The sequence below is a fragment of the Alosa alosa genome, chromosome 23, assembly GCF_017589495.1.
Source record: "Alosa alosa isolate M-15738 ecotype Scorff River chromosome 23, AALO_Geno_1.1, whole genome shotgun sequence".
In the NCBI taxonomy this organism is placed as follows: domain Eukaryota; kingdom Metazoa; phylum Chordata; class Actinopteri; order Clupeiformes; family Clupeidae; genus Alosa; species Alosa alosa.
The window spans coordinates 2,105,521-2,133,020 of record NC_063211.1 but is presented as its reverse complement, the minus strand read 5'-3'; the positions used below and the strand labels follow the sequence as shown (position 1 = coordinate 2,133,020).

The 27,500-nt window shown below is 45.6% G+C and overlaps 2 protein-coding genes across 4 annotated transcripts in view; both read right to left on the bottom strand.

Annotated features, from left to right (window-relative positions):
- ptprnb (protein tyrosine phosphatase receptor type Nb) overlaps nucleotides 1-8,025 on the bottom strand; it is a 44,437-nt gene extending 36,412 nt beyond the window's left edge. Inside the window, 1 exon segment of the mRNA XM_048234969.1 lies at nucleotides 7,729-8,025. Within this exon segment, the coding sequence (XP_048090926.1) occupies nucleotides 7,729-7,804 (76 nt within the window). The 5' untranslated portion in view covers nucleotides 7,805-8,025.
- A 565-nt stretch (nucleotides 8,026-8,590) lies between these two features.
- On the bottom strand, nucleotides 8,591-24,469 carry LOC125288872 (aspartyl aminopeptidase). Of its 3 annotated transcripts, none has more exons than XM_048235558.1 (15): nucleotides 24,351-24,469; nucleotides 23,796-23,886; nucleotides 23,049-23,137; nucleotides 21,966-22,079; nucleotides 21,131-21,256; nucleotides 20,006-20,130; nucleotides 17,344-17,428; nucleotides 16,515-16,622; nucleotides 14,571-14,648; nucleotides 14,257-14,337; nucleotides 13,674-13,834; nucleotides 12,458-12,497; nucleotides 12,001-12,102; nucleotides 9,478-9,645; nucleotides 8,591-8,873 (listed from the first exon to the last, which is right to left on the bottom strand). In XM_048235558.1, the coding sequence occupies exons 1-15, from the start codon at nucleotides 24,354-24,356 to the stop codon at nucleotides 8,823-8,825; spliced, it is 1,425 nt and encodes a 474-aa protein (XP_048091515.1). In that variant the 5' UTR covers nucleotides 24,357-24,469; the 3' UTR covers nucleotides 8,591-8,822. The 3 variants fall into 3 exon arrangements, with proteins under 3 accessions (XP_048091515.1, XP_048091513.1, XP_048091516.1); XM_048235556.1 differs by lacking the exon at nucleotides 24,351-24,469 and adding an exon at nucleotides 24,195-24,332; XM_048235559.1 differs by lacking the exon at nucleotides 24,351-24,469 and adding an exon at nucleotides 24,219-24,332.
- Nucleotides 24,470-27,500: the final 3,031 nt, after the last annotated feature.

Below are 27,500 nucleotides of genomic sequence, written 5' to 3'. Positions count from 1 at the left end.
AAGGGGGGAGGGAGAGAGAGGAAGAGAGAGAAAGGGAGTGAAGAATAGAGAAAGGGAGAGAGGAAGAGAAGGGGTAGAAAGGGATAAAGAGAGAGAAATAAGGAGTGAGAAGAGATATGGTTATTTGATTAATGTGAAGCATATTCAAACACACACACACACACACACACACACACACACACACATTACACACATTACAGCGAAAAGTGAAACAGTATACAAGGGAAATCAAGGGAAAGGCAGAGACGATAAGCAGGGCTGATGGGGAACCTCTTTGGCTGTGGGTGCTAGTGAAACGTTATATTCTGAAGAGCAAATCCCCCTGCAGACAGACAGGGCGAGAAGCGAGAAGCATGGAGGCAGAGAGAGAGAGAGAGAGAGAGAGAGAGAGAAAGCATACGCACATCCACATTTACATGCACTCCCATCCACACCATCACCACGGACACACAGACACACACGCATGCACACACACACACGCACACTGCCGTTGCAGTGATGTATGATACATGATGTTTTGTTTTATTTTTTTACTTAGATGTACAATAAGAAATGCTTTTTTTTGTCATGCCAATAAAGCTCAATTGAATTGAATTGAGAGAGAGAGAGAGAGAAATGAGGAGAAGAAAAGAGAGATGAGACAAGAAGAGAGAGGGAGAGAGACAAAGAGAGAAGTAGAAACAGTATCTCTACATTAGTGTCTGCAAAAGTGTCAAGACATCTAGAGCATTAAATATAACAGAATAGAATAAACTGAGTCCTTTTGTTTGTAGAGGCTATGGGGATTGGGGTGTGTGTGTGTGTGTGTGTGTGTGTGTGTGTTTGTGCCAGGTGTGGTGTTTGTGTGTGCCCGCAAGTAAGTCTGTTTGATGGGCTGATAACCTTTTCGTTTCCCTGCCAACAGTCATTACTTACCAGCACATGCAGCCAATGTGTGAGTGTGTGTGTGAGTGTGTGTGGATGTGTGTATTTACACAGTGGTGGGTGGTCCCTGAGGCTGATCTATATGACTGTTTGTGTGCAGCCTCCAGGAGAGTCAAGCTCCTTTATATGATTGCAGAGAGCAGCTGAGATGACATATGATATGACGTTCACACTAAATGGATAGACACACTGGCAGTCCAAGCCTCATCAGAGTGCTGATCCACATGGCGTAGAGCTCCACGAACCCTCCGCAGGGGAATCATCATTACAGGCTAATGGAGGGGCAGAGGACATGTCTGTCATCATCACTCTGATCTGCCAATCCAGATCTCACACTCAGACTCATGTACAGGGTGTGGGGGCATTAGTGTGTGTGTGTGTGTGTGTGTGTGTGTGTGTGTGTGTGTGTACGTGTATTTAGGATGTTGGTCTGTGTGTGGGAATGAGATGAATTTGTGTTTGTGTTTGTGTACGGACACAGAGGGAGATTGCTAGTGTGCTTTATTTTGTGTGTGCCTGTGTGTGTGTGTGTGGGGGGGCACTTTTGTAGTGAAGGCATGAGTCAGCTACCTGAATGCAGAATGCTGATGGTCTCTCAGTCTGTTTATAAACACACACACACACACACACACACACACACACACACACATACACACACACACACACACAGTCAAAGCACAGATTCATTCAATTACTATGACTGTCCAGACACTGTCAATCAAAGCATTCAGTCCTGTAGGCTGTATTCTGACAGGACTCCACACACACACACACACACACACACACACACACAGACACAGACACAGACACAGACACACACGCGCACACGCGCACACACGCACACACACACGCGCGCACGCACGCACGCACGCACGCACACACACACACACGCACAAACAGAAAAAGAGAGAGAGAAAGAGAGAGAGAGAGAAAGAGAGCGAGAGACTGAGACTGAGGCACTGGGACCTCAATACAAATTCAGAGGAGCACTGACAGATAACACATAAACACTAACAACAAATTAATTTACTGTATGTGCACAAACACACACACAAACACAAACACACACAAACACAACGCATAATTGAATCTCAGGACTAAAGAGCAGAACAGCAGAGAATGGGGGAGAGAGAAAGGGGGAGGAGGGAGAGAGAGAGAAGGAGAAAGAGAGGGTGAGAGAGAAGAGAGAGAGAGAAGGGAGAGAGAGAGAAGGAGAAAGAGAGGGTGAGAGAGAAGAGAGAGAGAGAGAAGGAGAAAGAGAGGGTGAGAGAAGAGTGGAAGGAAAGGGAAAGAGAGAGGGACAGAGAGATAGAGTCCAACATAAGGAAAAATAGAATAAAACACATACACACACACACGAGAGAGAGAGAGAGAGAAAGAGAGAGAGAGAGAGAGAGAGAAAGAGGTTTCAATCACCATTTATTGGATCATTCCTTAACCCATGAAATCATTACGCGCCTCATACAAAGCCCAACACCATACAAACTTTCATACATTTACACCACCAGGCTTGTGCAAAATTGAGAATTGAATTGAGAATGACTCCTAAATTCCAATTAAATTCTTGAATTTGAATTGAATTTGAATTGAGGTCAAAAACAGGATCTAGAATTACAATTCAAATTTGAAGGATTAAAATTCAAAGAAATTAATATACATAATTTAAGGGTAGTTTTTAACAATGAAGCTTTCACAGTATATGTTAGATATGATTACATCAAACACACAACTTACAACAGTAACCAATTACATTCCCAAAGTAACCGTCTCATCACTGAATGTATGTGAGATTCAACACATTATTTCTGTTGTGTCTGTGTGACTGTGGAATTGCTTTGAATTGCCATGAATTTAATTCCACTTCCTGTCATTCCAATTCCAATTCAAATTCAACTTCCTGTGGGGCAGTGCCAATTCAATTCAAATTCCAATGGAGCCCATTATAGAACTCTGAGAAGAAAAGAGGGAGAGGAGGATAAATAGAAGCATCCCAGAAAGGGAGTGTGACTTCCCTGACTCTATTTATAAGCATCTTCAGGGGGACTGAGTGCAAGGCAGATCTCTCTCACACACACACACACACACACACACACACACACACACACACACACAGCGGATCTGTTTCCCAAACAAGATGAGAACTAACTAATGAGAACTCACTGGGGATGGCACTGCTGCAGTAGCATCAGTGATGGGATCTGACCTGACACACACACACACACACACACACACACGCAAATGCAGAGAGAGAGAGAGAGAGATGCACAGATATACACACTCTCAAACAAATGCTCAGAAACAACGTACACACAGAGACAGTTTTGTACACACAAAGCACACACATATGCAAAGCAAAGTCTCCTTGCACCCCACACAAGCATTTTCCCTCACTGGCTATTCAATCTTCAACTGCCCCACACTCTTTCTGATGTTTAGCATGTAATTACACAAACACACACACACACACACACACACACACACACACACACACACACACACGCACACACACACACACACACACACCAACAAACAAACACTAACAACGGTTTGCTTAACTGTCAGTCACAATTTTGCTCAAGCACATATGCAAACATCCCAGCCCATCTCATTTCTGATTATTAAATCACAGTCCCTGCCTCATTTCAATCGGTTACACACACACACACACACACACACACACACACACACACACAGACATAGCAAACACGACACAGATACACAGACTTCCCCTACCCAATTAATCCCAGATACACACACAGACACACACTTTCCTTCACAGTTAATAACAGACGGAAACTCTCAACGACCCCCCCAACACACACACACAGTCAATAACAGACACACACTCTCAAACATACAAACCCTTATCTCACTGCACCAAACATGCGCTGCCTCCTAACCGACAATCTCTCTCACACACACCTGGCCACACATTAACACACATTCACACACACAACTAATCTTCTCCTCCTTTGCTCTCATACCCTCCTGCCACCCCCCCTCCCCCTCTTTTGCGCAACAAGCTAAAATACTCATTTAACGGAGGAGAGGTGTAACGCACACCAAGACGCGGTGCTGGCTGCCGGTGTGTAAATCCAGTGTAGGAGAAAAAAGGTGCCGCACAAGTCCGAGTTCATGAAAGAGTGTTTAATGGGCGATAACATTTCGGCCTACAAGGCCTTTTCATTTCATGCGATCTGATGAAGGCCTTGTAGGCCGAAACGTTATCGCCCATTAAACATTCTTTCATGAACTCGGAGTGTGCGTCACCTATTTTCTCTTACATTGAAAATACCCATTTAAACAAAGACATAGTAGATTAAAGTGAACAAATGGTTAAAAATGTGTTGTACCTAATTATTCTATGAAACAATATAATCTTATAATTTGTAAATTATTTATTCACATTTCAATAAAGTATTAAAATGTTAATAAATAAAGTACACGTTACTTTTAATACCAAGGTCTACTACAAAATAATAATGTTTTAAGCACTGTAGACTGTAGACTGTAGACACACTCTCAGGTATACTTACAAAACAAGTATATGGTTGTGCCACCTTGGGTGGTGAAATTGCAAATACAGTCTAAAAATGTATTAAACCAGTGTTTCTCAAAGAGTGGTCCGGCAGCTATCCCAAGTGGTCCGCGAGCTGACGTGGTAAAATATAATATAGGTCAGTTGTTTGCAATATTGAACCAACTTGTATGTGTAAATCCAATCTGTAACACTGCCTATGAAAGCTACGCCAGTTTAAATGATATGAATCCTCTGACACAATAAGCAAGGTGCAAAGACAAGCAAGGTGGTTCAGTGAGTAAGCCTATTGTGTAATATACTGTTGGAGTAGGTCTACTGTTTTTTTTTTAACTAGATATCCGTGATTTTGTTTTATTGATTAAGTGGTCCTTGGTCTGAAAAAGTTTGAGAAACACAGCCATTAAGACTTGTTTAAACGCATTCTTCCAACTTCAAAAAAATGCATTCTGTCCATTTTTAAAAACACACACACATAAAAGCCTTATTTGTCATTGACCCACACACAATTACACTTACACACACAAACACTTTGCAAAGCCTACCACACACCATGCCTCTTGACTCATAATCACTCTCTCAACCTCTGCATGCATTACCCAATGGAAGTCATTCGCACAAATGACTGATGATATATTTATAGATCAAAGTTATAGATCGCAAATGACTGATGATATATTTATAGATCAAAGTTATAAATAATTTATTTCTGTACTGCACTTCACACTGAAAAAAAGTTACCTCACACCTGTTACATTTCACACATGCTAGAGTTTATATTTGTGGCTCTATACATATATATATATATGTGTGTGTGTGTGTGTGGTTCTGTCCTCCAGCAGTCCACTTGAGGCTTCCAGTGAAATCCAGTTTGATCTCATTATGCTAATATGCTAGCGCCACTGCTGCTAATCCATATGCATAGGCACACCTGCCGCCGCTCTCTCGAATGCTCACTAATTCACACACACATGCACAGGCACACACAATCTCACACACTCTCTCTCTCTCTCTCTCTCTAACACACACAGACATACATACACACACACCTGTAATTAGAGTCCATTAGACTACATTCTGTAGTCTAATGGACACCCTGATGCCATTATGCACGAACACACTCCGCACTCACGCGACGCTACGGACGTTACGCGCCGCCACGCACGCGACACACACACACTAACAATTTTATAATACCACCACACAGAGGCCAAATCTAGACAGCCCATCAGTTTGTTGGCAGGAACAGTACAGGAACAGGGCGGTTGGGTGTGTATGTGTGTGTGTGTGTGTGTGTGTGTGTGTGTGTGTGTGTGTGTGGAGCACGATGTCAGATTGTGTATATCCTGCGGGTGCTGGTGATGGAGGAGTGTCGGAGCGGTGACCTGTGCTGCCTCCATTGCTCTGCGCATCTTCTCAGGGGAACTTGGGCTCTTCACTCACTCTCTCTGTGTGTGTGTGTGTGTGTGTCTGTGTGTGTGTGTGTGTGTGTGTACCAGTATCATGTGTCCAGTGGAGATGTCCATGTTGGACTGCGCTGGCTGTGTGTGTGTGTGTGTGTGTACCAGTATCATGTGTCCAGTGGAGATGTCCATGTTGGACTGCGCTAGCTCTGTGTGTGTGTGTGTGTGTGTGTGTGTGTGTGTGTGTGTGTGTGTGATGGCAGGCGTGTGACGTGGGATCGCTCGTCAGGAATGAGTCAGCCAGCAGAGGCTGAAAACTCAGCTGCAGAAATACGCACACACACACTCTCTGCCTCTGTGAAACACACATAAGCACACACACACTATCCACTTCCCTCATACGCAATATACAAGCACACTCAGCCTCCATAAAACACAAACACACACCTCTCTCTCTCTTTACATATGCCTCCCCCAGACACAACACACACACACACACACTCAGTCTCCTTGTCCCTCACACAACACACATTTCCACAAACAACACACACATCAAAATTCAAATGTACAAATCAATGACCTGTATGAAACACTAGTCACAACACACGCAAAAAGCAAAGGCATGAAGCACATCGAGCGCATGAGCGCATGTGTTCTGCTGACATTATGTGACATCCGCTTACACTTGGCGTCCGACACACATATCGCGCTTGACGGTCCTTTTAACCCTTCGCACACAACACACAGTCTGTTTCATCCTGCTATAATTCACCCAAGTAATGAAATATTACATTTTATCTTTTGTTTTTCCTTTACGTGGTGCAGTCATCTGTGATTCATTTATAGCGCAAACTCAATAACCGCGTCCAAACAGCGTCAGAATGTGTTTGGTTGGCTGACGACTGTATGCAAGTCGCTGTCCGCGGTGCTGAAATGAAATGTGAACTGGCCAAGCAAAGGCCAAACGCCATCTTTTACAAACATGAGAATACTCCACCAGAGAGAGGGAGGCGAGCCATTCTAATCTCAAAGTATGTCATTACACTATGCTATAAACAATCACTATACATTACGGAGGCAAATACCCTTCCCCGATACGTGTTTTATTTCTACGCGTGGGAAACTAACTGAATGCATAGTTCGATTTATTAAACTTTCCCCCGTTGTCACCAAAAGGAATTCAGCAGTCAGTGATGTTTTCCCAATATGTGCGAATATAAATTACTGCTGTCAGCCGCCCCCACATACGACATTAAACAGATCAGTGTGCATCACTCATAGTCATTGGTGAACTTCATTTACGCACACTTCTGTCTCATAAACACTGTTTTTCTCGCAAACGCCTCCTTCATGCTCGCGGGGCCCCGACAGCCTGATGCGCTCGAGTTTTCTGCTGATGCTCGGGGTGTTTACTTCAACGGAGGAGCGCTGGCGTTTTGGTCCACAGCCCACCACCACGGTATACTGCGGATGGCGATGAATCATGTCATTGTCCAGTTACCTTTTCGCCTGGAGCCGTCACAACTAGCAGCTCTGCGCTGTGTTTCACATAAGATTGACGCAATTTCATCTCCTTGTACACAGCACAACATCGAGGATTAATAGTTTTCGCACCTCTCTAAAAACATTGCCATGAACAGAGACCACCAAATGTTTCGTAATCAGATGACACGATTCTACAACAAAAATGCAAGACCACACAAAGTCTTATAAAAACACACATTCCGGCATTATTATTTGCATTCACTGAGAAGAAACAAGCAAAGCCACCTGCGTCTGCTTCTGCTGGTCAACACAACATCGCGGCCGGTGCTCTGTACCTGTGGCTCGTTTCCAAAAGGCGTGCGCGGTTCCCTTACGTACCGTATCTGCTGGAAGTACCGAGCTGGTAACACACAGTCATCACACACATCGCAACCCAGAGTCGCGGGGACCTCATGATGGCTCCCGGAGACTGAAGCGGCGACGATCAACCTCACAGAGTCGTTTTTTTCACACTGTCATTTTTACCCTCCCGTCTAGGAATTATTTGCCAAAAGAAAGAAACGCACGCAAACTCCGTGAGCACGGGACGCCGAAGTGCGAGCGCGCTCAGGAGGTCTAGTCAGAGAGCGTGAGGCAGGGGGCGAGGTTGCGCCGCAGGTAAAACCCGGACCTGGAGTAGCGGACCGCCTCCTCCGTTTTCTGAAGGGGAGACCCGAAATGACGTCAAGCCGGCGGAGGCACAAGAGGAGCGGTTCGCTCGGTCTGATCATTTAAAGGCAGAGCACCTATGGAATACCAAGCCACTCTTCCGCCTCCAAGTTTAGAAGAGCTGTCCAATAGTTATGTAATCATGTTGTTTCCAGGAACACTTGATACCACTTACATATTAACCATACAACAAACAAACATATTCACCATGAAAAAGGATTATATTAATAAGCATGCTGTTCCCATTCAGTTCTAGGTGAGAAGTCTGAAATGGACGTGGTGCTGAGGTCAAATCTGTACGGGACAGATACAGCCAAGCCATTCATCATGTTGGGAATAGTGTGAAACATTCAATCACCCAGAATGCATTGTGTGCTCAGGTAGTCACAAATCATTCCAATCACCATGTCCAGGTGCTATAAGCAAGCTGACAGCTGAAATAGAACTGCCATCATTCTCAAACACACCAGGAAAATACACACTTGATCAATGAAAGGGAGTGAGTTGAGTAAAAACAGCTGAGCACGCTGGATTGTAAAGACGCAGTTTAATATGCCTGTCTGGAGAAGAGTACATGGGTTAAAAAGTGCTTTAGAAAACACACAGCAGTCTGCCCACTTTAAAGAGCTGATATGTGTTCTTTAAGACCAGAGACAGAATAGATTCTCTGTAGACGTCCGTCTGTGTCTGTCGGTCTGTCCCACTGTCTGATTGGTTCGTCCGTCTGTCTGTCCAGCGGCTCCAAGACTCCTCCCAGGACGCCTCTAGTCCACAAACACCTGGCTCCTCACGGATGGGTACAACTCAAAGAACGCCTGAAAATGACACATTACAACACACACCTCAGTTATAGCCTCACACACCTTAGCTAGCCTCACACACCTTAGCTAGCTAGCTCGGGTTTAACAGCAGACAGGTGCTTTGTCTGGAGCACTCCCTGAGGCGCAGCACATCTCCCTGATGGAGAGTGTGTGTGTGTGTGTGTGTGTGTGTGTGTGTGTGTGGCGACCTGCAGCATTCCCAAGGTGCAGCACCATCTCCCTGATGGAGAGTGTGTGTGTGCGTGTGTGTGTGTGTGGCGACCTGCAGCATTCCCAAGGTGCAGCACCATCTCCCTAGAGTGTGTGTGTGCGTGTGCGTGTGTGTGTGTGTGTGTGTGTGTGGCGACCTGCAGCATTCCCAAGGTGCAGCACCATCTCCCTAGAGTGTGTGTGTGTGCGCGCGTGTGTGTTACCTTGAGAAGAGTGGTGGTCTGCAGCATTCCCAAGGTGCAGCACCATCTCCCTAGTGTGTGTGTGTGTGTGTGTGTGTGTGCGCGCGCACGTGTGTGTGTGTTACCTTGAGGAGGGTGGTGGTCTGCAGCACCATCTCCCTAGTGTGTGTGTGTGTGTGTGTGTGTGTGTGTGTGTGTGGCGTTACCTTGAGGAGGGTGGTGGTCTGCAGCACTCCGGTCGTGCAGCACATCTCCCTGATGGAGTGCATGGCCAGCTGTGGTGCTCCAAGGTCCAGGACCGGGATGCCCAGCCGGGATGAGAGGATCGGGCCGATAGTGGTTCCGCAAGGACTGTCATTCCTCACCATCACATCCTAATGAGCGCAAGCGCGTACACACACACACACAAGGAAACACACACACACGGAAGCATGCACACACACACCCGCATGTAGCCATGCATACACACGCACGCATACACAAACAAACACACACATTAGGGATAAAAGCAATGCAATAATTGCAAAAAGAGTAAACAGTTAATCTAAAAAGGTAACATACACACACTCAACTCTCAATCTCCAGATGATTAATAAACTGCATAACAGACAGAACCGATAGTAAAGTGATCATCAGCATAACATCCGAGTCAACCCTTTTAAATACCGACCGCAGTGCATCTGTGTTAAATCGATTTGCTCCTCTCTTTACATCAGGTCAAAATAAATTCAGATAGAGGTTGTGACTCACGAGGGAAATAATGCATGAAGCACCCTTCCTCTTCACTTTTCTCTTGCTTTATTCACACATACACACACCTTGTTGCTAAGAGATTTATTCATTTGGATAAGGATTGCACACACACACACACACACACACACACACACACACCAACAATGTATGCAAGGTCACACAGAAATGCGCACACACACACACACACACACACACACACACACACACACACACACACACACACACTTTTAGCAGCAATTACACGCTGTTGAAAAACAGAATAGGAATCTAGCACTAAGCAGGGGAGGTGGGAGTGGGTAGGAATGGCAATGCCTGATGAGGAGCTCCATGCCCATGACTGCTTATACAAGGATACAAGGATACAAGGAAGTTTATTGTCACATGCATATAGTTACTGGAAGTAAGAAATGCAGTGAAATTATGTCTAGTGTCAGCCTATTTGTGCATTAATGGGGGTAAAAGTGCAGTAGAAGAGGGGTTTAGTAGATTAAGTGGCAAGGGCTGCATAAAAAAAAAAGGTGGGGGAGGATTGGGATTGGGTGGGGGCACCAACAAGGAGCACCCAAAAGGCAACAGGGGCAAGGAAAAACTCCCTTAGCAAGGAAGAAACCTTGGGCAGATCCACGGCTCAAAGGGGCTAACCCAACTGCCAGGGTCTTGGTGTGTGTGTTGGGGGGATGACAGGGGAGATGGGATAGTGTGCTGTGTATGTGGGGAGAGGGCAGTGTGCAGAAAGGCTAGGCAATCAAGGACATGGGTAGATGGAGGAGAAATCAAAAATAATAAATAAAAAGTGTGCAAAAGTTGGAGAAAGTCAGATATGTGTGTGTGTGTGAGTGTTTTGACGTGTGATGAAATAAGAAAATAAATAAAAAGGTCTGTAGCATAGGGAGAGGGATGTAAAAGTGCTAAAAGTCTTGTAGGTGTGTGTGGGTGTGTGTGTGTGTGGGGGGGGGGGGGTCATGAGTGCTGAGGAGTGAATGAGTGCAAAGTCAGTATAGTGTGAGTTCAGAGTTGGGAAATGTTTGAGAGTGCTGAGGAGTGAATGTGTGCAAAGTCAGTATAGTGTGAGTTCAGAGTTCGGATGGCCTGGGGATAAAAACTTCTCCTGAGTCTCTCAGTTCTGGCTTTGTGACTACATAGGCGTCTTCTTGATTTCAGCGGTAGGAAGTGTTTTTATTATTGTTGCCAGGGTTACAGGAACACCTAAATACACCCTGCAATATGAAGATAACAAATCAAGCCGGGACTGACAACTCGTTCCTTAACGTCTCAAAAATAAACAAGCCACGGGGGCCCATTTTACACAGCTAAATCTGTGTATGTGTGTGTGTGAGTGTTTAATGGATGTGAGTGTGTGTTTGTGTGTGTGTTTGATTGATGGATGTGAGTGTGTGTTTGTGTGTGTGTGTGTGTGTGTTTGATGGATGTGAGTGTGTGTTTGTGTGTGTTTGTATGTGTGTGTGTGAGTGTTTAATGGATGTGAGTGTGTGTGTGTGTTTGATGGATGTGAGTGTGTTTGTGTGTGTGTGTGTGTGTGTGTGTGTGTGTGTGTGAGTGTTTAATGGATGTGAGTGTGTGTGTGTGTTTGATGGATGTGTGTGAGTGTTTAATGGATGTGAGTGTGTGTGTGTGCGTGTGTGAGTGTGTGTGTGTGTGTGTCATCTGCATAGAGTCCTTAGTTAAACTGGGAGGAGGAGGAAGATAATCCGTTTGCTCCCTCTTTGCTTAGTTATTCTCACAAATATAATTATTTCAGACTGGCCATGTGTTCAGTGACGACTGCACCAGCCACTAAGGCATTGTTAGCAACATGTTCTAGAATTCAATTCCTACCGTCCGCAGCTTTAACTGAAGACTTTGACAAGATCTGGGAAAGAGAGAGAGAGAGAGAGAGAGAGAGAGAGAGAGAGAGAGAGAGAGAGAGAGAGAGGAGACGGCAAGCCAGAGTGAAGAGTTCAAAGGTCAAAAGTCACCTGCAGAGGCACTCCGACCTTCCCAGCGATCTCCCTGAGGATGGAGGCGGTGACGGCAGTGGTGGCGTAGCGCTGGTTACTGTTGAACTTAATCACCGGGCCCTACAACACCGACAGACAGCTGGGTCAGCCAATCACAAACATAACAACACCGACAGACAGCTGGGTCAGCCAATCACAAACATAACAACACCAACAGACAGCTGGGTCAGCCAATCACAAGATGGCTGGAATGGAAGGGATTTTAGTTGGAGATCTAGACATGTGTATGGTGTGTGTTTGTGTGGGTGTGCGTGTATGTGTGTGAGTGTGTGTGGGTGGGTGTGCGTGTATGTGTGTGAGTGTGTGTGGGTGTGTTTATGTGCATGTGTGTGTGTAAGGTACCTTGTGGAAAGCAAGTCTGTGTGAGTGTGAGTGTGTGAGTGTGATGCTCTGGTGGTGCGGTTGTGTAAGGTACCTTGTGGAAAGCAGGTCTATGGTTCTCATCGTGTTTCTCTCTGCGAAGGACAATGAATAACACATCACATTTCCTCTGGACACAATGAGGACAGAATGAACCCTAGACTGGTCACTGTGGACACCTCCATGACCTGTGCCCTCTCTACCTGAGCTGAAACTACACATACAGGTGTATATAGACACGCAGCATTCAGGAACTAAACATACAGGTGTATATAGACACGCAGCATTCAGGAACTACACACACAGCTGTATATAGACACGCAGCATTCAGGAACTACACACACAGGTGTATATAGACACGCAGCATTCAGGAACTACACATACAGGTGTATATAGACACGCAGCATTCAGGAACTACACATACAGGTGTATATAGACACGCAGCATTCAGGAACTACACATACAGGTGTATATAGACACGCAGTATTCATACAGGTGTATATAGACACGCAGCATTCAGGAACTACACACACATGTGTATATAGACACGCAGCATTCACACAGGTGTATATAGACACGCAGCATTCACACAGGTGTATATAGACACGCAGCATTCACACAGGTGTATATAGACAGCTGCATTTCTGGATCATTCTTGAGTTGATCATTAAGACATATTTAACAGATTGACTCTGTGTGTGTGTGTGTGTGCGCGCGCATCCGGGCAGACCATGACAGATGGTAGGTGGACCATGTGCATAAATATTCTCATCAGTGTGAGGGCTCATAGATCCAGGCAGATTGTGTTCCAAATAACGGACAAACAGATGGTTCCCATAGTGACATAAACAGACACACAGGTGGCTACAGTGGTGGCAGATAGACAACAAGACAGTAGGTAACAGAAACATAGACAGACAGACGTTGCTGTGAAGACAGACAGACACACAGACAGACAGGAGGCTTCCATGGTGACAAACAGAAAGGGACTGGTCATAGTAAGAGATAGACAGAAAGCTGCAATATGATCAAACACACAGAAAAGAGGTTGCTGTGTAGATAGGCAGACAGACAAACGTTGTGGACACAGAGAAAGACAGGCAGACAGACAAACGTCGTGGAGACAGAGACAGACAGAAGGCTATTGTGGAAACAGATAGACTGAGGTTGCAGTGGAGACAGACAGGCAGGTGGACGTTGGGGTGGAGACAGAAGACAGAGACAGAGACAGAGAGACAGACAGACAGACAGACAGACAGACAGAGACTGACTGGTAGTTGGGGTGCATGGCGTGGGCCATGTCGGCGCTGATCATGTAGGAGAGGGCGGCGGCCTGCTGGAAGGCCGTCAGATTCCCGGACGTGTCGGCCAGCCGTCTCAGGATCAGCTCCGTCAGGTTGGACTGCGCCCCCTGAGCGCTCTCTGACCCCACCTACAGGTCAAGGGTCACAAGGGTCACCACAGTCATGGAGAAAAGATCTCACACACTCATCCATCAGTACATACAGAACCCTAGATTATCAGTACATACAGAACCCTAGATTATCAATACATACAGAACCCTAGATTATCAACAGAGTCCTAGATCATCAGTACATACAGAAACCTAGATTAGCAACAGAACCCTAGATTATCAGTACACACAGAACCCTAGATTATCAGTACATACAGAACCCTAGATTATCAATACATACAGAACCCTAGATTATCAACACATACAGAACCCTAGATTACCAACAGAACCCTAGATTATCAGTACATACAGAACTCTACAGAGGTACACTTTCTGTCTTGCACACACACACACACACACACGCACACACACACACACAAATGTGGATGTAGGCTGCTTACCTCCTCATTATCATAAAGGGCCACCATACGGATGTTGGGGTCTTTGGCCAGAGACTCAGGTGTGCCGGTCTCAATCAGAGCCTGAGAGAGGGGGGGAGAAAGAGAGAGAGGCAAGAAAGAGAGAGAGGGGGAGAGAAAGAGAGAGAGGCAAGAAAGAGAGGGAAAAGGGTGGGCGAGCGAGAGAGAGATTGAGAGAGAGAGCAAGAAAGAGAGAGAGGGAGGGTGAGCATGATGATAAGCAGTGTTTAATCTGCTTATAAGAAGAATGAAGTCAGAAGTGTGTGTTTGCACCTGTCCTCTCCCAACAGACATACCGTCAGAGCACAGTAGCAGCTGTGCAGGTTGTCCAGCCGAGGTGAGAAGATGAACTCCTCATAAACACCTCCGATGGCCTGCAAAACACACACACACACACACACACACACACACACACACACACAGCATGAGTGAAAAGACACCTCTCACGCTGAGTATTTTAAAGCCATTTAAAGCCATGCTACTCTGTGGCCAGCATGCAGAGCTATATTCAATGTTGGGGTGGTGCTAGCGTAGTGGCTAAGGAGCTGGGCTAGCGTGCAGTAGTGTAGTGGTTAAGGAGCTGGGCTAGCATGCAGTAGTGCTAGCGTAGTGGCTAAGGAGCTGGGCTAGCATGCAGTAGTGCTAGCGTGCGGCTAAGGAGCCAGGCAGCGTGTAGTGGTTAAGGAGCTGGGCTGGCATGCAGTAGTGCTGGCGTAAGTGGCTAAGGAGCTGGGCTAGCATGCAGTGCAGCCGTAGTGGTTAGGAGCTGGGCTGGCGCAGCAGTAGTGCTAAGCGTAGTGGCTAAGGAGCTGGGCTAGCAGCAGCGCAGTAGTGCTGGCGTGAGTGGCTAAGGAGCTGGGCTGGCGTGCAGTGGTGCTAGTGGTTAGGAGCTGGGCTATGCAGTAGTGCTAAGCGTAGTGTGGCTAAGGAGCTGGGCTGGCGTGCAGTGGTGCTGGCTGGTGGTGCATAAGGAGCTGGGCTGGCATGCAGTAGTATGGTGGCTGGGCTGGGCTGGCATGCAGTAGTGCTGGCGTGGTGGCTAAGGGCTGGGCTGGCATGCAGTAGTGCTGGCGTGGTGGCTGGGCTAGCAGCAGTAGTGCTGGGCTAGGCATGCAGTAGTCTTTAGCGTAGTGGCTAAGGAGCTGGGCTGGCGTGCGAAGTAGTGGTTAAGGAGCTGGGCTAGCATGCATAGTGCTAGTAGTGGCTAAGGAGCTGGGCTAGCATGCAAGTGGCTAAGGAGCTAGGCTAGCGTGCAGTAGTGCTGGGCTAGCATGCAGTAGTGCAGCTGGAGCTAGCGTGCAGTGTGCTAAGTGAGCTGGGCTGCATGCAGTAGTGCTGGCGTGGGCTAGCAGTAGTGTAAGCGTGGTTGGGAAGGCTGGGCTAGCGTACGGTAGTGCTGGCGTAGTGGCTAAGGAGCTGGGCTAGCATGCAGTAGTGCTAGCTATTAATTAATGGCTAAGGTTCGGCTTTGCATGCAGTAGTGCTAGCGTAGTGGCTAAGGAGCTGGGCTAGTGCGGCAGTGTAGTGGTTAAGAGCTGGAGCAAGCATGCAGTGCTGCTGCCGAAGTGGCTAAGGAGCTGGGCTAGCGTGCAGTAGTGCTAGCGTAGTGGTTAAGGAGCTGGGCTAGCATGCAGTAGTGCTAGCGTAGTGGCTAAGGAGCTGGGCTAGCGTGCAGTAGTGCTAGCGCTGGGCTAGCGTGCAGTAGTGCTAGCGTAGTGGCTAAGGAGCTGGGCTAGCGTGCAGTAGTGCTAGCGTAGCGGCTAAGGAGCTGGGCTAGCGTGCAGTAGTGCTAGCGTAGCGGCTAAGGAGCTGGGCTAGCGTAGTGGTTAAGGAGCTGGGCTAGCATGCAGTATTGTGCCCTTGCGCGAGGCACTTAACCCCGAGTTGCTCCGGGGACAATGTAACAATGTCCTCGTAATATAGTTGACATATATAACTCATTTTAGAAAAAGCGTCTTCTAAATTAATAAATGTAAATAAAAATGCAAAGTTCAAAGTTCAAGTTGACCGGTAACAGACCCTTTAAACCAAAGTGACACAGGTTTGCGACGGTGGGTCGTCACCGCTGATCCACAACGGCACGTATGGAAAGCTGCCTTTTATCAGATGTGGCGCTGTTACTGTTACTGTTACTATTAAAGATATGTAATGTCCTTGTGTGTCCCTTGTGTGATATGTAATGTCCTTGTGTGTCCCTTGTGTGATATGTAATGTCCTTGAGTGTGTGGCGCTGTGCTCACCCCAGGCTGTGTGTCGGCAAGACAGAGCTCAAAGTCCAGAACAGCGTCCGGTTCCACCCCCAACTCCCCACACAGCATACGGATCAGAGCAGGGTGGTGCTTCTCCGCCTGGCGCACACACACACACACACAACAAATAAATAAATAAATAAATAAATAAATTGTTTGTTTGTTTGTTTGTTTAATTTAAGGCCATTTCCGCAACTAAGGCTATTTAATGGCCAGAGCACTGTGTGTTACAGAAACTTAAATATGTTTTTTAAAATCTATGCTAATAAGATATTCTAAAACCGTCAAAGGTGGGACCTTACTAAAAACATCAGCTATAGAATTTTGATGATAAAATTGTTGTCTTTTGGTTTTCAAGGCAGGGCAACAGATCAAAATATGTCTCACTGACAGAGGCATTTTGCAAAAATAAATAAATAAATAAATGAAAGTGTGTTTATGTCTGTGTGAGTGCATCCATCATTTTAATGTGAGTGTGTACTAGGACCAGTATGTTTGTCTGGAAGTATGTGTGTGTGTGTGTGTGTGTGTGTGTGTGTATATATATGAGTGGATAACTATGTGTGTCATGGATGTGTGTGTGTGTGTGTGTGTGTTGTGTATATATGAGTCGATAACTATGTGTGTTGTGGATGTGTGTGTGTGTGTATGAGTGGATAACTATGTGTGTTGTGGATACATGTGTGTGTATATGAGTGGATAACTATGTGTGTTGTGGATACGTGTGTGTGTGTGTGTATGTGCATTTGTGTATGAGGGGATAACTATGTGTTGTGGATGCATGTGTGCGTGTGTGTGTGCGCATGTGTGTGTAGATTACTGTGGTAACGGCATTGCAGGCATCGCCAGTGGAGCAGCATCCGGTCTCCAGCTCCTCCTGAATGGCTGTGGCCAGGAGAGGCACTCTGACACACACACACACACACACACACACGATGACTTGTTAATGTCAGTTTATCCCTCTCCCTCACATTTCTCATCCTATTAGTGCTGCCTTATAGTCTGCACGCTATTAGACGTAGTTGTAACCGTATGACTCACACACATATTGAAGACTTCGCCTTGTAGTCTACGCCAGCGATTATCAACCACTGGTTGCCGTGAGAGATCACATCAAGTGTGCCGTGGAAAATTGTCCAATTTCACTTACTCCAAAAAAACATATGTTATTTAATTGTTGCAAATAGTAGGCTATGCCATTGTTGAGCATATGTTCCTGCAATGTGGTGACCTGCTAAGTAAATAAATACTCTTTCATGCCAGTGGGTGGCAGTAGGTAGAGCAACAATGACCTGGTTAATTTAGTGATGCGCACGAGAAGTGACGGTGAAAAATAGTGTAGCGTCGGCGCAAAAAGACAGTGTTAGCGTTCTCCCGCGCAGGGCATCCTGGGATACGAGAGCGAACATTTGGGGGGTTTATGTCTGTATTTCTCCTTAGTTTTGAGTGTAATGTTAGCGTCTTTATTGTAACATGTTTCCCTTTTAGTTCTCCCTCGTGTGTGATCCTTTTTGTGTGGGGGGCTGCGTCCTCCCCTGTATGTGTAGTGTGTGTGTCTGCTTGACCTGCCCCGTGTGTCTTGTGTTCTGTGTCTTGGTCTTGATCTAAGTGCTCTCGTGCTCAGCTAATAAACCTTATGAATGAACAACTATATGTCTCGCTATCAAATCGTTATAATAGATATTAGAAAGCAAGATATCGTACTGGGATCCAGAACGTAGCATACGTAATTAGTGCTGACATCATGGTGGGGCCAACACTCACTGCAGGCCAATGGAGAAACAGGTGTCTCTGATTGGATATCAGACCGGTGTCTCCGATTGTTATAGGTGTTTGCCCCAGCAATATGACGGCTGCGTTCACGTAGCCTATGCCATAGAATAGGGCTGGGCGATATGGCTGAAAACTCCATCACGATATAAGTATTTCATATCAGTCGATATCGGTTTTTTTTTTTTAAATCTATTTCAGATAAGGACCAGAAGGGAGAAAAAAAAGGTTCAATTTAAACACTTATTTTAAACTTAACCAATTCCTCTGATTTTAATCACCTCAGTTATCAATCAAAGCAAACAGGGGAAAAAATAGCAATACAATGATGAAAAACACTCAAATAAATAAATGTGCACATAAGTCTGAATGAAAAGCAGCACTGGTTGAAGCCTGGAAATATTGTAAACAAAGTAGTTTAATTTGCTAGTTTATCATAGTCTACTGGTTAGACTGTTCAGTTTCCCCATGTGTGTTTATGTTTCAAATGAATACTTTTTCTCCTTGAGGCCTGTTTGAGTCTGGGAAAATACTTTTCCATTTGCATCGGGATTGAGATGATTAGAACTTAGCAGTCAATTTGAGTGCAACAGTTTTGAACAAATTCGTGCAGCATACTAATGATGCTAACCGGATTTAATAGCAATTTAGCAGTCGTCTTGCACGATTGTGAATGTTTGGATTACATGTGCATGCTGAGGAGGGATGCGCCTGTTGAGAGGGAGAGAGTGCGCAAGGGGCAAGGACTCATTGAGAGTCTGTGTTGAGGTAGGCCTACTTCTATCGCCTTGGCTACTCTGGTCGAGTTGCACATAGCTACAATGCAAGATATATTTAGCCTATTATTTATAGACAACTTAAGGCGGGAGGTGTGTGTTGCTTTTAATTATCGAATGTTCTATCGATCGTATTTTTTATTGATATCGATTACATGTCTATTGCGATATATATCGCTATCTTTTTATCGCCCAGCCCTACCATAGAACTCGACGGACAATGCGCTATCTAGCTTTCTAATATCTATGGAAAGAAAAAAATGCAGACTCTGAACTGAACTGTAAACAAATGGAGACTAAATTGTCATTAGTTTTGCTGTATTAAGCTACAATGTGTATTTGTGTTACATTATTGGTTAGTGGTGTGACACAGGATTTTTTTCATGTAAAAAATTTACTGTGGCTCAAAAAAGGTTGAAAAACACTGGTCTATGCAGATGATCTACCCCCATCAGAAATGCATGACCTGGCACTCACACTTGCATTGCGTTTGCACAAAACATTTTGCAATGAGAGAATGCATTAAATGTGTCTCTGCGTAGCTTGATGCGTTTGCGGTCACCTAGAAACATCTTCTTCTGTATTAACACACACAGACTCTCTTAATGGACTACGGTGGCCCTGAGGTGCAAAACACAACCACAAATCGAAGACCACAACCACAAATCAAAAACCACAACCGCAAATCGAAAAACACAACTGCAAATCGAAAACCACGCTCTCACGCTCACACTCACACTCACACTCACACTCACGCTCACACACACGCTCACACACACACACACTCACAGGTGGTTCTCCTTGTTGGGACCGAAGGAGTCGTTGATGTCCCTCTGCAGGTGAATGGCCAGGTGTGGATCCTCAGCAGGGGGCGGGCACATTCACACTCACACTCCACTCACGCTCACACACACGCTCACACACACACACACTCACAGGTGGTTCTCCTTGTTGGGACCGAAGGAGTCGTTGATGTCCCTCTGCAGGTGAATGGCCAGGTGTGGGATCCTCAGCAGGGGGCGGGGCACATGCACAAGGTGATGAGTCAGCTTGCCGCCACTCTACACACACACACACACACGTAAGTCCATGGGCACTACTACGTTTTACAGTACTAGCTTTGTGTATATGCATGTTTTGTGTGTGTTTTAGTGCAAGTGTATAACTATAGGCCCCCCCCCCTTCCACCACAAATACAATTCAATTCTGTGGGAAACACTGCCTGCTACTAGCTTTGTGTATGTGCCAACATGTTTTGTGTGTGTTTTAGCAAGTGTCCTGGTCAGTGTGCGAGTGGTGTACGAGTATCAAATGCACCGTTAACTGTGTAGGCAAGTGTGTGTTGTGAGGAGCGCTGAAAACGGTGTGTGTTGTGAGGATGTGTGTTGTGAGGAGCGCTGATAACAGTGTGTGTTGTGAGGATGTGTGTGTGTTGTGAGGATGTGTGTGTGTTGTGAGGATGTGTGTGTGTGTTGTGAGGATGTGTGTGTGTTGTGAGGAGCGCTGATAACAGTGTGTGTTGTGAGGATGTGTGTGTGTTGTGAGGATGTGTGTGTGTGTGTGAGGATGGATGTGTGTGTGTTGTGAGGATGTGTGTGTGTTGTGAGGATGTGTGTGTGTTGTGAGGATGTGTGTGTGTTGTGAGGATGTGTGTTGTGAGGATGTGTGTTGTGAGGATGTGTGTTGTGAGGAGCGCTGATAACAGTGTGTGTTGTGAGGATGTGTGTGTGTTGTGAGGATGTGTGTGTGTGTTGTGAGGATGTGTGTGTGTTGTGAGGATGTGTGTGTGTTGTGAGGATGTGTGTGTGTGTTGTGAGGATGTGTGTGTGTGTTGTGAGGATGTGTGTGTGTGTTGTGAGGATGTGTGTGTGTTGTGAGGATGTGTGTGTGTTGTGAGGATGTGTGTGTGTTGTGAGGATGTGTGTGTGTGTTGTGAGGATGTGTGTGTGTGTGTTGTGAGGATGTGTGTGTGTGTGTTGTGAGGATGTGTGTGTGTGTTGTGAGGATGTGTGTGTGTGTTGTGAGGAGCGCTGAATACGGTGTGTGAATGTGGCGTCTCACCTTGACCATGACGCGGCCGGCGATGGTGAGGTCACGGTCGAACCAGGTGTTCCAGATTCCCCCCCCGTAGCACTCCACCCCAACCTGCAGACAGCCCATCCGAGTCTTCTTAGAGCGAGGCTTCACCTGCGCACACACACACACACACACGATTTAAAATATGGTGTATTCAGTACACCAGTCTCATCACACAAACATCGGTATGCATGACACACCTGTGAAACTCTACTTTCCATGTACATCACGTTACACCTGAGCTGGAGCTATGACTCATGTCTAAGAGTGTGTGTGTGTGCAGGGATGGATTACTGCACAGGCCTACCATGCCCAGGCCCAGGGGCCCAAGGGGTCAGGGGGCCCTGAAGCCCAAGCCTTTGCATGAAATCATTGCCTCAATATCAACAAATCAGGATGTAGGCTATGAATCTGATTGAATTAAAGTATTGGCCATCCCCAAAATGCACCAGAATACAGGAAATCACATCAAACTAATTAAAAAATGTCTGGGGGAGGACCCCAACCCCCCCCACATACATATTAATAAGTGGGGGCCCTTAATACATCTGGGCCCAGGGGCCCGAAAGTTCATAATCCGCCCATGTGTGTGTGTGTGTGTGTGTGTGTCTGTGTGTATGTGTGTAAGAGTGTGTGTGTGTGTGTGTGTGAGAGTGTGTGAGACAGTGTGAATGTGTGTGTAAGAGTGTGTGTGTGTGTAAGAGTGTGTGAGTGTGTGTGTGTGAGAGTGTGTGTGTGTGAGAGTGTGTGTGTGTGAGAGAGAGTGTGTGTGTGTGTGAGTGTGTGTGAGAGTGTGTGTGTGAGTGGAGCACGTGCTCACCCTCAGGCAGGGGCTGTCTGTGTGGGCTCCCACCATGGAGAAGCCGTTGCCAGGCTTGTAGAGGCCACCCACCGCAAACGCAATGACGGAGGAGTAGTTCCGGGTCACGAAGTACTGACACGTGAGAAAGGTCAGAGGTCAGAACATGGACACTTAAGGCCCATTCACACCAAGAATGATAACGATAAAAGCGTTCACACTGAACAACGATAAACGTAAGTCTTTCCTTGTGTTAATGAATGTGACGGTTAAAATTCGATGGGCTCTGATTGGCTATTCGCTTTTTATCGTTCTGAAAGTCATGCCCAACGATATTGTTCTTCATGTCGTTATCGTTATAGTTTATGTGTGAACGTCGTCGTTCATATTAACAAGAACAATATTTATTTATAGTTATCGTTCTTGGTGTGAATGGGCCTTTATACAGCACATGAAGGCACTGAGAAACATACACAGACAGATATGAAATCAATAATTAAGGCTGTCAGACAGACAGATATATAAATATACTAGAATGAAGTCAGCCAGAAGCTGATGATACTCAAAGCAACTATTTGAGCAATGCTGCTGGTCAAGGTTCCTCATTGTTGTAGTCCTGGCAAATTCCCATTGATATTGGGCAACCAGTATCAATGTTATCCATTTATTCTGATCGTCCAATCAGAATAAATGGAACTGGTTATGTGGTTGCCCAGCAACATTACTCAAAAAGTCGACTCAATTCATCATCACCTAGAAAGCCAAACAGATAGAAATGATAGAGTGTGTCAGAACTGCTTAATCAAACCACCCACACACACAGCGTGTCTAGAGCTGTTTCAAAAACACACACACACACTCTCTCACACACTCAGTGTCTAGAGCTGTTACAACCAAACAGAAATTAGATACAGAAGGATGCCGCTTTGATGTTTGATAAGATATGGGTAGATCAAAACAGGGCTAGGGGGTGATATCAAAATTAAAATGCCTGTGATAAGCAGTAAATGAACCCTACACCAGACAGACAGACAGACAGACAGACACACAGACAGACAGACAGACAGACAGACAGACAGACACACACACACACACACACCCTACTTTGTTGGACGGCTGGATGTCCCAATGCTCCGCCTCCTTCAGCTCGGTGAAGCCTGCCTTCAGCAGACGAGACTTACACTCCTCCACCACTGTTGCACAGACAAGACAGCATGTGTGTCAGTGTGAGTGTGAGTGAGAGTGAGAGTGTGAGAGAGAGAGTGTGTGTGTGTGTGTGTGTGTGTGTATGTGCACAAGAGAGAAAGGGTGTGTGTGTGCGAGACAGAAAGAGAGGGGGGGCAGGAACACATGGATGACTGCACACTTAGCCTGGAGAGAATTCTGTCCATCTGTGTTAGTGTGTGTGTGTGTGTGTGTGTGTGTGTGTGTGTGTGCGCGCGTGTGAGCGTGCGTGTTAGTGTGTGTGCGTGTGCATGTGCTTGTGCGTGTGTGTGTGAAGGTCCACGGTGCGCTGCTCCAGGTGCAAAGGTACAGGTGCGTATCAGCTCAGAATCTGTCTGGATCACTGACCCGCATCTTATCTCAGGATCAATGTTCACCACAGACTCTTATTCTACCCCACTCTCAGGGAACAGAAGTGTATCGGCAAAAATACCCTGAGCAAGAATCAGCACACTCCAGATTGCTTGTCAAAGACTAGCCTGTTGCAGAAAGGAATCAATCATCTCTCATGCAAAAAAACACTTACTATCCCTGTCCATGCACAGTTTCTTTGCATTGGGTAATAGCGTCCTAAGTGTAGGCTACAATGAGGGGCTATCGGTTTCCCATTGGGGCCTTGTTTCTTACCGTGATAGGGTGACACTCCTCGGTTGACGAATTGCAGGAACTCCTTGGCTGCGGTTTGTACGGCTTCCTTTGAGCTCTTCATGATGAGTGACTGCCAGGTTGGACACGGAGACAAACAAGACAAAACCGCTTAGCCTACGTGACCATGGCACAAGTATGCTTTTGCGCAGTCTGGCAGTCCTGCACAGAAATGCTTACAAAACATTGAAGTAGAAGAATGTATATATGATCAGTGATGGCATGGTCTTTGTTCTGAAGTTGACAGACAACAGTTGACAACAATTTCTTGCGAAATAATAGGCCTACGCATAGGCAAATACATCCCGACGATTACATCATTAAATCAATATATTATCAAATTATAAAACTGATTATAAGCACAAGTGACAGGCGTCTTACGCAGATTAACATAAATCAAATCACCACAATGGACTCGCGTAGCCTCCGATGAACAGTGCACGCCAAAACCACAGCAGAACAAGCGACGTCACCCGATAATGCAGGAACGTCATATACCTCTGCTCAGTCAGGCCTGTAAAGATTCAAGACACTTACCTGCATCAATGTTTAACTACACTTCAAAAACTCTGAAGCCGGCTTTGGAGAAGGCTGTGGGAGTTTCAAGGAAGCACAAGCCCGACAGATAAACGAAAGTAATTTGGTGCAAAATCCACTGCAATACCTAACAATGCCCTCTAGCGGCATGGTGGAGACACCAACGCCATGTTATGGCAAAAGCCCCTTTTGTAAATACTTGATAAATTGTTTAGGAATTCACAAAATGTGTTCATAATGATAAGAGTCTCAACAAAGAAAACTGTAGAAAAAGCAAACAAGTTGGATAGCCTACACACAATCAATAATTATACACAATTAATCAAGTCTCATTGTTATTGTGTTTTTTGTTCATATGAAAACTCATTATTTACATTGTAGATATGTTTTAATATTGTGATTTATATTGTTAATGTGGGCTTTCCAACTTTATTTGAAACTATTATTTTAAAGTAATGTAGTTTTCATATATACTGCACAAAAGCCACTGCCAAACACCATAACCATGACAACACGCATGAGAAAGCACATGGCACAACACAGCACATGACAAGTACTTGTGTTTGTTTTAGGATGTTGCTTAGTTGCAAAGAAATAATTATAAAGATGACCTGTCCTTCATAACTCTCATTCTCTCCCTCCCTCACACACACACACACACACACGACGACGACGACGCCAAGACGCCAAGACGCTATCACATTACACGCATTACGCCACACATTAATACACACACACACACACACACACACACACACACACAGTTCTCTGGCCCAGGGCAGAGGCCAGCTGTGATGGGTGTAATGTGACATCTCCAGCTGCCCGTGTCCCTGGCAAACCCCTGGAAAACAGTTATGGATACGGTCTCCACGGAGACAGTCTTCACGTCATGCACAGCGTTCCGATGGGACTGACTGATAGTGCAAAGGTCACTGATGTTAATTCATCCACTGACCGTCTGCAGACACGTCGTCTCGTAGCCATGGTTTCCTGATTAATCTATCCATTAAAAAGCCTTGCTTCCCATCTACCCGTGACCAACAATTTAGATATTTAGAAAAGTTTGGGGTCACTTAGAAATTTCCATTCCACTCCATTAAAAACAGAACACTAGCTGAGATCAGTTGCATTGTTTTTTTTAATCAGGGCAGCAGTTTTCAGATTACATTATGCGCTTACATAACTGCAAAAGGGTCCTTCACACATATTCCACATTCTCTGTCCTCTCTTTCTTTTTTCTTCTGTTCTCTCTCTTTCTCTCCTTCTCCTTCTAGATCATTCTCTCTGTTCCCTCTCTCTGACGTCCCCAGAGTGGAATGTGTATTGGAGAAGTCTATTTTGTTTCCATTACTGAAGAGTGTTTAATTTATAGCATGAACATGGTGTACTGCAAGGCTGAACACCTCTTGGTTAGATGCTGTGTGTGCGTGTGTGTGTGTGTGTATTTGTGTGTATCTGCCCGTATGATGTGTGTGTGTGTGTGCGCGTGCGTGTGTGTGTGTGCGTGCGTGTGTGTGTGCATGCGTGCGTGTGTGTGTGTGTGCGTGCGTGTGTGTGTCTGTGCATGAATGGAGATGGGGCATATGGAGTGTTCACTGTGTGTGCAAAGTGTGTGCGTCCTCATATGAATCATTACAGCGGTCTCGTGTGTCTGTGGAACAATGGCCCTAACCCCGTCCATTCTTACACAAGGCCTAAACGAGGCCAAACTTACAAAGCCAAACGCCCACTATAAAGATAGAACGGTGAGTTTACACTTTTTGCTTGAATGCTATAGACACATGCTTAGACCTGAAAGCTTGAAGCTTTTGTTACTATACGTTAAACACAGTGTATCCATACCTTAAACAAAAGCGCTACTTTAGTTGCAATTCTGCAACCTATTGCTCCTGCACACTACACACTATTTCATACATAAGACACTTCGTTCATAAATTAAATCTCATGGGTAGGCTACCATTGGGACAAGACATCTATTCAAAATACAAAACACTTTGGGTGATTGAAAGCACTTAGACACACACCTAAAAATACTTACAAAACTGAACACCAATCAGCCAGCCACAAATAGGCCTCAGGTGAGCCATTTTGACAACTTTGCAAGCATGGAGGCAGGGAGAGCAAGAGGTAGAGGAACAGAATGACAAAGAGAGAGAGGAGTAGGAGGTGGTCGAAGAGGCTATGCACAGAACAATATTTCAGATGATATTAGAGCAACTTTGGTGGATCATGTGATAAGTCATGGCCTGACAATCAAGGGGAAGCTGGGCAGAGAGTCCACCACATCTAAGCCTGTTTACAGCAGTGAGAGTCCACCACATCTAAGTCTGTTTACAGCAGTGAGAGTCCACCACATCTAAGCCTGTTTGTCTGTATGTGTGTCTGTCTAGTGTATTTTTGGTTTTACAGTATTTTTGTTTTATTTTTCTGTTACTGCATTTACTGTACTGTACTGTAAAGTACACTGTATAGTACTGTACAGTATTGAGTTGATGTCATTTGTAACCTTTCAGTACTTTCATCTTTGGTTGTTGTGAAAACCTTTGTTGGAAAAAACACAACAAAAACGGTGAGTGCTGCATTGCGCTTCACAGAATGAGAACGAGGGGGCCAGGCAGCCAGTTCAGCAGTCCAGATTTGCCATTTAACTCAATGCTGTTACATTAGACATATAGCATTACGCAGTCACAGCAAGTTCCATGTCAAACAACCCAAGATTGGCTGAGATATAAGGTAATTTCCTGTATAGTGGCTTTGCCACCAATTATGATTGGCTGTTATGAGTGAATGCTTTTGTCAATCGTTCCAGTAATGCACTGATAAGGCATAGTCTGAAGAAGGTTTGTGTCAAATTTGGTGAAGATCAGGGAATATTTGTGGCCTGTGAAAGCTTTTTAGTGTTTTTGATGAAATCCAATATGGTGGTTGAATCAATTATGTTGATGTCACAAGTTGGCCTGTGTCTGCCTGTGGCCTGTGTCCGTGGACCACCCACAGTATTAACAGAAACCACTAGTAAGCATGGACGGATTATGAACTTTCGGGCCCCTGGGCCCAGATGTATTAAGGGCCCCCCACTAATTGTTGCATATGTGGGAGGGGGGGTTTGGGGGTCCTCCCCCAGAATTTGTTTTATTTGTTTGATGTGAT

Bases quoted from the DNA above. Each gene is read 5' to 3' on its own strand.
- LOC125288872 (XM_048235556.1), bottom strand. The intron at 23,138-23,795 runs GTAAGAAACAAG...TCTGTGCAACAG, and splicing joins AGGAGTGTCACCCTATCACG to TGGTGGAGGAGTGTAAGTCT. The intron at 16,623-17,343 runs GTAATCTACACA...TGTGTGCGCCAG, and splicing joins CCTGCAATGCCGTTACCACA to GCGGAGAAGCACCACCCTGC.